The sequence below is a fragment of the Myotis lucifugus genome, unplaced genomic scaffold (assembly GCF_000147115.1).
Source record: "Myotis lucifugus unplaced genomic scaffold, Myoluc2.0 scaffold_706, whole genome shotgun sequence".
Taxonomy (NCBI): Eukaryota; Metazoa; Chordata; class Mammalia; order Chiroptera; family Vespertilionidae; genus Myotis; species Myotis lucifugus.
Genome location: NW_005871754.1, coordinates 166,254 through 177,284, shown reverse-complemented (window position 1 = coordinate 177,284; position 11,031 = coordinate 166,254). Strand labels below are relative to the sequence as shown.

General features: G+C 41.6%; 1 protein-coding gene across 1 annotated transcript; it reads left to right on the top strand.

The window, feature by feature from the left end:
• The first annotated feature begins 7,878 nt into the window (after positions 1–7,878).
• On the top strand, positions 7,879–8,844 carry LOC102423954 (olfactory receptor 1N2-like). The gene has a single exon (XM_006105642.1). It carries the CDS (start codon positions 7,879–7,881, stop codon positions 8,842–8,844), a length of 966 nt encoding a protein of 321 aa, XP_006105704.1.
• Positions 8,845–11,031: the final 2,187 nt, after the last annotated feature.

The following is an 11,031-nucleotide window of genomic DNA, read 5'->3' as shown; positions in this document are numbered from 1 at the left end:
TCTCTGAAAGGCAGCTCTGACAAGTGAGTAGGAGAACAAAAATCAAACACCTCTGACCCTGTGTGAAGGAAAGAACAAGTGAGGGAGCAGGAATTTGTCATCATAGCCCAGTCCATGCAGGCCCTTTCGAATCTTCCCAACTTTTCTGAAGAAAAGGCTGTAGGAAGTGCATGAAATATTGCTCCCCTTCGCTCTGACAAGGCTGGGAATTATTGTGCTTTTTCTCTGACAACATTGATATTCTCACTCATCCGGCTTTTCCACCCACTTTGAACCTCTTCATCCGTATTTATATTCCAGCTTCTGACTCCTTTGCTCTCACAGGGCTTTCTTATATTTAGATACTAGACTGATATATTGCAAAGCTAAATAGAAGGTGTCAAATCCTTAGTTCGTCCCCCAAACTACCTGTTGGTTTCAGCCCTGTTCAGAGAAGAGGATGTTTTTACCCGAGACTCAGATATCTTTATTTTCCATAGCAATCATATTGCAGATACATCAGGAATCTCATAACTAAGTATTGGATATTAGGTTTAACCAATCCATATCCATTGCTCTGAGTTAATGAAAAAGTCAGAGTAATAATAACAACACTTGTTGAGCACTAGCCATGTGCTGGCCACTAGATTCTCTTAAGTGATAACTCTGTGCAGAGATGCTGTGATTATCTTTATTAAGAAACTGAGCTTCTGAGGCGTTAAGAAACTTCAAAAAGCCACACATTTAGGAACTGAAGTTAAATTGTCGGAATCAAAAGCCTAAGTTCTCTGATCTGCTATGCTGCTTTTCAGTATTCACCAAACCACATTCTAACTCTAGCTCAGCTTCCTGCATATGTTCAATAAGGAGAAAATGCAACATCAGCAAATTCATTCATTCCAACTTTATCGAGCTATAGCTGACAAATAAAAATTACATAAATTAAGGGGTACAATGTGATGTTTTAATATGTTTAGTGCATAATTACAGGTACATTGTGAAATGATAACCGCAATCAAGTTAATTAACATATCCATCACCTTAGAGAATTGAAATATTCATTCAATTGGGCAGTTCCAGTTCATGGCAAATGAGGATATTTTGTAATATTGGCTTATGCATCAATCTTATGTGAGTGTGAATTGATGTAAATCAGTCCATTCTGTCCAGTGTTTGGATAAGATCCAGTTTCTGTACTTGTAAAGCTTAAGGCCTCAAACCATGATTTTTACATGAGAGGCCCAGACTCTTTCCTTTCTGGTGTCTCTCTCTCCTCTGTCCCCAAATGCAACTGGATCTAGACTTAGGAGCTTAGCAAATAGCAGGAAATACAGTGATATATTCTTTTATATGCATCCAACTGTATCACCTTTATAGTGAGAATTGGAAATAAATGAACATTTATTCCAGTTTTCACTTTTCTTGCTCAAGGGTAACTTAAACTTCAGGAATCTTATTATTCACTAGAAGCATATCACCCATTATAAACAGTGACACTGATTCCAAGTGAAAATGTACAAAATGAATTAATCTGATTCTTCTGATATTCTGGGCATATCAACTAATAAAATATAAAACAATTAACTTTTGGGAAAACAATATGTCTTTTGGTTTCAATTTGATTATTATGACAAATGGTCTAACACCCTGGCCAAGGGTCCAAGCTGGAGGAGTGTGTCACAATCACATGGGGAGCATAGGAAATGGAAATTTCAAAATAGAACTCTCACGGTATCTATACACTTAAAGCCTCTGCCTTAGACTCATTTATAAGTTCCTAGGAGAATACTTAGGTGCATAGAGTAAAGAAGAAAAATTTTGACTCACCTTCTATATCCAATCTAATAATATGCATTGAATAATTCATTTAGCTTCTCTGAACCGTACTTTCCCTCCCTGTGAAGAGGGATAACTGAGTCTGTGTCATAGGCTGTTGTGAGGTTCCTTATTGCCTCACATCAGGAAAATGTCAGTGCTATTTCTTATCATGACATAACCAGCCCTTCATGATCCCTTCCCCATCTGTCTGTCCAATGACACTTCCCCCGCATGCCATGCCCACGAATCACTCACAGTCCTCAAACAACTCATCGTGTTTTTCCTGCATGCCTTTGCTGCTTAGCTATTCCACCTCCCTGAATGTCTCCTCCTCTTCTCCACCTGGCAAGAGCTCAGGCAGGTGTTAACACCTGGGGATGTTGGAGTTCATTGCTTTATCTTCTGTGCTTCCCAGTCCTGTATATGGGTCTCTGGTAGAACACCTGATATATTGCCTTATAATTGCTTATCTCCATTAGACTGTGTGGTCCTCAGTGCCAGGGACTCATTTTTATTCATCTTGTTTCTTCTTAGTATGTACTTGGTGATCTTCTATTGAATAAATCAATGGATGGGTAGACGTAAAATGACATTTTAAGCTACAGTGAAACTGTATGGTGTTATTGTTTAGCTACCAGTATTGCTTTTTACTTACAGAGATCGTTAATAAGACAGATGACTCTTAATGAAGATCTTTGATTGCTTAGCATATGTTCTGGTACATAGAAGGCGTTCAAAATTGTTTGTGAAAATGAAAAAATGCGCCAGCCGGTGTGGCACAGTGTTTGAATGTTGACCCGTGAATGTTCTCCTGATCTTCTGATCATGGTTTGATTCCCGGTCAGGGCACATGCTCAGGTTTCGGGCTCTATTCCCAGTAGGGGGCGTGTAAGGGGCAGCTGATCAATTATTCTCTTTCAGCATTGATGTTTCTATCTCTCTGTCCCTCTCCCTTCCTCTCTCTGAAATAAATAAAAACCATATTTAAAAAAATGTATGGTGGATGTTGAATTAGTAATCAATTGTGTATTTTCACAAGTACTGAATTCATGGTTTGTTTATATCTTACATTTGAATTAAATATTGTTTTGTTTTAATTTAAAAAGATGCACAAGAAATTAATGCTTGGAATTCAGATTTAATGTGAGCATATCTTCATGTGCCCCTTCCCAATGCTGAGAAATATTCACCAATTCTCTTGCTTTTATATATTTGAAAACAGCCAACATGATCTGATATGCTTCATTCACATGTCAAGCCCCTCTCAGGGGTCTATGGAAATTTTAGGAAACTGTGGTTTCAGGGACCAAAGGGTTAAATTAATAATCTGGGCAATAGCCAAATCTATCTAACCACCCCACCCTTTAGGAACTTAAAGGACATTAAGCCATCTAATACAACTGTCTTATTTTATGAACGAGTAAACAGACCTCAAAGAGCTGCTGCAATCTTTCCAAGTTCAACACTACACCTGTTACCAAAAACAGGATTCCTGAAACAATTTACAGTGGACCATTCTGCTTCTCTTGACATATGGCCAATGACTTACTGTCAGTCCTGAGCTGGGCCAAGAAGAGCTGCTTATTTCTTCATGTTAAAGTAGATGTTTGATTATTCTGTTAGTAGTTCTCACTTGTCAAGACTGATGAAGTCATATTTGATGATCAGATGGAAAGATAGCATCTTCCCCTATGTTTAAGGCAGAAAGGACCCCTGGTATATGGAAACCTCATCTACTCTAAGGAAGAAGAAATGAGAGAAGGGCATCCTAGATCCTGAGTCAGCCAGCCTGGCTAGGATCCCAGGAAAACATGCAGCTTCTAGCACAATCCCCAGAGCTCTCTGAGGGAGGTTTCAGAGACATCTGGGAATACCAGTCTCTAAAGGATTCATTGTGGGGAAAGCTTGGTTCATGCCCAGTCCCAATCCTCAAACTCTAAATGACTGCTCTGTGACTTTATGAGGTTCGCTTATCCTCTCTGGACTTTGGTTTTCTCAAGTAAATAAATCAGGAAACAAAATCTTCTCTCACAATAGAAATCTTAGAGTTAAAAATTATATATTTTTTGTCATTCTAGAGCACATAGAGCATTATCTTGTGGTTTTAATGAACACTTCTCCAATTCCTAATGATGGTGAGCACATTTCCATGTGCTTATTGGTCATTCCTACACATTCTTTATAGAAAGAGTCTACTCATTTTTATTCTTTAAAAAATACATATTTTTATTGATTTCAGAGAGGGAGAGAAAGAGGGAGATAGAAACATTGATGAAGAGAGAGAATCATTGATTGGCTGCCTCCTGCCCACCCCCTACTGGGGATCGAGCCCATAATCTGGGCATGTGCCCTGACTGGGAATCGAACCATGACCTCCTGGCTCATAGGTCGACACTCAGCCACTGAGCCACACAAGCTGGGCTTTCTTTCTTTTTTAAAATCTGAATCTGAGGATATTTTTACCATAGATTTTCTGACAGAGTGGAAGGGGGCAGAAGGGGGCAGAGAGAGAGAGAAACATCAACATGAGAGAGACACATTGTTTGGTTGTCTTCTGTAAACACCCCACCTGGGGCGGGGGATCAAATCCACAACCAAAGTATGTGCCCTTGACCAGGAATCAAACAAGACACTAACCACTGAGAAAAACTGGCCAGTGCAGGTTGATTGTCTTTTGATAATGATTTGTAGGAATTTTAATTCTGACTTAATGGATATACTCCCTCATTTTCTTTTAGTTTAAGTATTTAAAAAATCAAGAATTTTATCAAGATATTTGACTATTTTTCATTTCCATATATCTTATTTCCTAAAAATGTTTATCTTTTCATTTAAGTGTTTCTTCCACGAGTCTCTTTGTGTGGCAAACCTTCAGACTCTTTATGTATCTTAAGAATATTTGTAATATGTCTCTACATTTGAATGGCAACTTGCTGGATATAAAATTATGAGTTCAAAGTTGTATCCCACTTATGCATTAAAAAATTGCAGTGTCTTTTTACATTCACTGTAGCTATTAAGAAGTCTGATGTGCCTGGTTGGCATGGCTTAGTGGTTGAGCGTCGACCTATGAACCAGGAGGTCATGGTTCGATTCCCGGTCAGGGCACATGCCCAGGTTGTGGGTTCGATCCCCAGTGTGGGGCGTTCAGGAGGCAGCTGATCAATGATTCTCTCTCATCATTGAAGTTTCTACCTCTCTATCCCTCTCCCTTCCTATCTGAAATCAATATAAAAAAATTAACAAAAAAAGTCTGATGTGAATGACTACTGTTCTTTTGTAGGCAAACTTCCCTTTCTCTCAGATATTTGAGAGAAAGGACTTCCCATAGTTCCTTACCCCAAAGAGGGCAACCCTGAATGAGAAATTGTTGTCATTGGCCCGACCAAATCACAATGGCTAATTGCTGAAGATGTGTAATTGGGGCCAGTCATTTCCTGGGGCATCTTCCAATGCCACAATGACTGCCTGGGGTTTGGCCAATTGTGCTGACCCTTATATTCCATCCTTGATTGGGGATATTCAGTCAAAGGATTAAAAAGTAGCAGCCCTCCAAAGAGCTTGACTAAGTAAAGGGAGTAGGGAAGACTTAGAATTTGCTGGTGCTCCCAGAGGAATAACTGCCAGGTCTAAGTGTTAGTGATAATCTGCTCAGGACTGGCTAGTGCTTCCTGTCTATTGGGGTGCTCAGCAAAGTGATATATCCATTGTATCATACCAGTTTTCTCAATAATTGATGCCCTCTTCTCAAGTTTCCCATTTGGGGAGGCATATGCATTAGTGACTGCAGCAGCAGCATGGGCTATTTTTCATGCCAAGAATACCCAGTGGAGCAGAGAAAAGATTGGAGATGAGCCTGGGAACATTGGGGTGGGTGGACATTGCACACCCATTTCCATAAGTCTAATGGATCCTGTTATTACTTGAGAACAGAGGGGATTCAATATTCATTTGAGGATCACGAGATATGCAAGCCAGTTGGCACATCTCGGCAGAAGTTAAAGGTAATTCTGAGCCTGAATTATAAAGGTGAGGCCCAGATTCTTTCCTTTCTGGTGTCTCTTCTGTCTCCAAATGCAACTGGATCCAGACTTAGGAGCTTAGCAAATAGCAGGAAATATAGGGAGAGCCAGTTAGCACACCTTTTCATCTGCTAATTGCATAAAATCTTTAATAAATTTGGAATTTTCAGTCAAGTCAAATCTTGGACCTCTGTTTCAGTTTCTTACCATGTATTGTTGTTTTTGAGTTGTTATAGGACATACTTTAAGGGGTGGGTCTTCTCTACCCAGTCCATGGTGGTAAGCTTCCTCTTCTAGGCAGTCCCAATCTGTATCAGTAGGATTAGGGAAATCCCCCATGTTGCTACCTTATTGGCTTTACAGACCCAGGACGTAGGCTGGTAGTAGGGTAGCTTTAGCATTTAAGAGGACCCACAGTCACTGCTAGTCCTTTTATAATAAGCCAGCAGGGTCATGGTGTCCTCTGGCCCCTCAGGAGGAGTCAGGATAAGAAGCCATCAGGGCCACTTTTCATAATTGTTTGTGCCACAAGACAACCATGGTTCCTCTCCCCACCTGATATTCCTCAGAGTCAGGGTCTTTGAATTAATTTTTTCCCCAACATCCTCTCACAGAGCAGCAATAGACCTCTTCCCTAGACCAATTCTCAACCTACCTTTCTGCCCCACATTCTATTCCAGCTCATAACTGTCTTCCTTTCCCTCATGGGTTTCTCGGTTTTAATATTACTGTTATATTTCCGAGATTATTTTGTTTACCTTAGTTTCTCAAGGACTGTTTTGGTGGGTAGGAACCAGCAGCCTAAGCTAATGACCCTTTTAGCAACAACCTGAAATCCAGAGGCTCAGAGAAGTCAAACAACACTCTCTCCCTCAAGGTAGCGGGGCCAGAAAACCTTTTGGCCAGGTTTGGAGTCAAAGTTTGCTGTTCTACCTCCTGTCCTGACCTCCTTCTGCCCTCGTTTCCAGCTTTCCGAGGCGATACCCCAGAGCAACCACTGCCCTGAGATCAAAGACACACTCATCCCTGGGCACAAAACTGATCAAATGCAAACCTCCCCAGTATGCTCTGCACTCCTCCTGTGCTCCTGGGTGAGCCTGGCCTAGGGAGCCAGAGTATGAGGCTAGAGCAATTACTTCATGTTTGTCTCTGAGGATCAGCCAGGGGAATCATACTCTGGAGGCCCTGAACCTAGAAATACTCCCATTTCAAGGTGCACAAAGGATGTCTAACACCCATCACTGCAGTCAGGGTTGCTGCTCTCCAGCTGGCTCAGTGAAACCAGCCTCACCAGGTCCTTTCAACCTTCTCAACTGCTATAGGCTACGAAGAGCCCTGCGTGCTTGAAGCATGGTCCTCTGAGCCCAAAGGGGGAACCCAGGAACAGTGTGGGCTCCTTTGCGGGTGCATGCTGTTTGGGCCAGAGCAATATGGTGAGTGCTGCAAGAAAGGGGCAGGCAGGGCTGTGTTTTTCCTCTGAGACCCACAACGATCGCAGTCAGCATCCCTGAGCACTGTCCCAGACATCCTGAGGTGAGCAGTGGGAACCGAGTCACCTAGGTCTGCCTCCTGCAGAGGAAGAGGTTCAGCTCAGAGGTGGCTGTGATGCAGGGTGTTTAAGGACGTGGGAAATGCTGTATTTTCTCTTTGTGACTTTGTGAGAGTGACTGAATATCTTTGAGCCTTGTGTAACTCTCTGTGATGTCAGATAACAAAATCATGCACTACACAGATCATTTGGTTAGATGCTGCAACGTATAGTGCTTTCGGTTCAGCAAATGGCAGCTCTTAATGCCCATGTGCTATATAGTATGCATGGAAGTAACCTGGAACTCACATCCCCAGCCAATACCTACCACTTTGCTTTTGTGTTTTAATCTCTCTGCCTACTTGCTCTCTCTTACTGAAGAGTAGGGAAGAATTAGGGGAGATCCAGGAGGGAGGGTCTAGGGACCTTTAATCTACTGAATAAAATATGACTCTATCATTGAGGACCACAAGTGTTACTTTTTGTGCAAGTTTCCTGTATCTCTTTTCTCTTCCTAGAAAGAGTGGTGGCATGGACAGAATTAACCAGTCCAGTGTCACTGAATTCCTCCTCTTGGGTCTCTCTGAGAGCCCAGCGCAGCAGCCTCTCCTGTTTGGCATCTTCCTGGGCATGTACCTGGTCACTGTTTTGGGGAATCTGCTCATCATCCTGGCCATCAGCTTTGACCCTCACCTTCACACCCCCATGTACTTCTTCCTGGCCAACCTCTCATTTGCAGATGCCTGCTTTTCTTCCACCACAATCCCCAAGATGCTGGTGAACATCCAGACACAGAGTCAGACCATATCATATGGGGGTTGCTTGACCCAGATGCAGTTTTTCATGATATTCGGGGCACTGGACGACTTCCTCTTGGGGGTGATGGCTTATGATCGCTATGTGGCCATCTGCAAGCCTCTGCACTACTCCACACTCATGAGTCCTCTTGTGTGCGTGCTTTTTCTCATAGCATGCTGGGTTCTCACCATCCTCGCTGCCCTCTTACACACCCTGCTCATGGCTAGGCTTTCTTTCTGTGCAGGTAACACCATCCACCACTTCTACTGTGACATGGTCCCTCTGCTGCAGCTCTCTTGCTCAGACACCAGCACCAACCAGGTAGCCTTGTTCATTGTGGCCTCCATGATACTTACTGGCCCTCTCTTCCTGATTATCCTGTCATATGCACACATCATCTCCTCTATCCTCAGGGTCCCATCTGCCTCTGGCAGGCAAAAGGCCTTCTCCACTTGTGGGTCCCACCTCACTGTGGTCTTCTTGTTCTATGGTACAGCAATCGGTGTCTATCTGTGCCCCCCTTCATCACACTCAGGGGGGAAGGACAAGGTTGCAGCTGTATTTTACACAGTGGTGACTCCCATGCTCAACCCCTTCATTTACAGCCTCAGGAACAATGACATGAAGACTGCACTGAGAAGGCTTTTTGGAATTCACAACTGTCTTCCCAGGGACTCTAATCTTGTATCTGTATTTTGACGTTACACTCTGAAGAAACCCTGTGTTTGTGAAGAAATATGATCCTCTATCACATTTACTTAGCTTTTAGAGAAAAGTGATCAGAAATCATTCTCTTAAACCCCCCAAATCCTACAATGTATGTAGTCAGCATATTTCATAAAGGACATATACTATGATAAATGTTGTCAGTATTTCCTTGGTTGGAATGGTGATCTCAGCTAGATGGGGGTAAAGGTCAATTAAAATTTCATTTATTTACTGTCTTAATTAAAGTGTGAATTTTTTAACATGCAAATCAACATTTATTAATCTCTCTCATTTGCCAGATACTGTGTCAGGCAGAGGGGATACTGAATCCACCTCTCCATGTGCTATGTAGTTGCACTTATAGTTGCAATTAATGACAGTATATGTCCAATCATGATGATTTCTCCATAAAGCTTCATATTTACTTTGTTCCACTTTCTTATCTCTCTAAATGTATTATGCCATTTACTAGTAGTTCCTTAATTATAATCATCTTGGATATGGTACTATGGGGAAACTATTTTACAGATGGGGAAACTATGCTATAAGTGGGAAGGGAAGGTTGAAATTTGTTTCTTGTCTGACTCTGGAGTCCACACTCTTACATGCTTGAGTATCCTGCTGCTCAATGCTAATGTTTGTACTAAGAGAAATATTCATATTAAAGCTAATATGTAGATGTTGATGCCTACCATGTGCCAGGTACTATGCTATACACTATTGACAAAGTGTTCAAATGAGTAAGATACTGTCCATGTTTATACATGGTAGAAACATGTTCTGTTTATTGTTAATCAAATCAGATGATGATAGTTTCCATAACTAGTGTTGGAGCACAAAAGGAAGAAAAAAAATGTGTCAGGTACAGTTTTACCCATGAGGTGACATTTTGTTGAGGTTTAACCTGTGAGCTCATTTGAATTAATGAAGAAAGATTCCATAGGGACAGGCTAGTTACAGAGGGTCATGCTTGTTCTTGGAGCCATTGCAGTCCAACTTCGGAAATGTTTGCAGTGTTTATCTCTCTAAAGGTGGGTCTTGCCTTTCTTTACCAGTTCAGTTTCCATAAAGTCTCTTGGTTAATTCTGTTCTTTGTGGCTCTCTCTCTCTCTCTCTCTCTCTCTCTCTCTCTCTCTCTCTCGTCAATGCTTTTGAATTCTGGCTGCATATTAGTATTTCCTAGGGCTTCAGAACTCTCTAGAAAAGAGATCCTAGTGTCTTTTTATTTTATTATTTTTATTTTTTAAATTTTGTTTTATTGCTTAAAGTATTACGACGAGTATTACATGTCTCCTTTTTTTTTTCTCCCCTTGACCTTCCCCTGGCCTCCCCTACCCCCTAGTGTCTTGTGTCCATTGGTTATGTTTATATGCATGCATACAAGTCCTTCGGTTGATCTCTTACCTCCCCGCGCCCCCCCACCCGCCGCCCCCCCCAGCCCTCCCGGGCCTTCCCGCTGTAGTGTGACAGTCTGTTCGATGCTGCTCTGCCTCTGTGTCTATTTTTGCTCATCAGTTTATAATGGTCTTAATGATCCATAAATGAGTGAGATCATGTGGTATTTTTCTTTCATTGACTGGCTTATTTCACTTAGCATAATGCTCTCCAGTTCCATCCATGCTGTTGCAAATGGTAAGAATTCCTTCTTTTTTACAGCAGCATAGTATTCCATTGTGTAGATGTACCACTATGGAAGACAGTATGGAGTTTCCTCAAAAGTTAAAAATGGAACTCCCATTTGACCCAGTGATCCCACTTCTAGGAATATATCCAAAGAAAACAGAAGCACCAATCAGAAAGAATATATGCACCCCTAGTGTCTTTCATAAAAACAAAATGATAAAACTGGTAACTCTAGTGCAACCAGGTTTGAGAATACTGTTGTGTGGGATTTTCTTCCTGGCAGCAAAAGGAGAGATGAAATAAGGTATGAAAATATCTGGTGAATGGTTTACCCTAGTAACAATTAGTAAGATAAAAATCACTGGGGGGAGGGGGGAGGGAGGCGGGGCATAGAGCACTGAGAAGTTCCTAAATACTCAATCCTGGCTTAATCCTTTTACACCTAGTTCATTTTTTAATTCTTTGCTGTAATTCTCTGTCTCTCCAGAAAAATCCTTGGGACTTGCTATACACTTTCTACCTCTGAATAACATTTATTTCACTATTATGCATTAT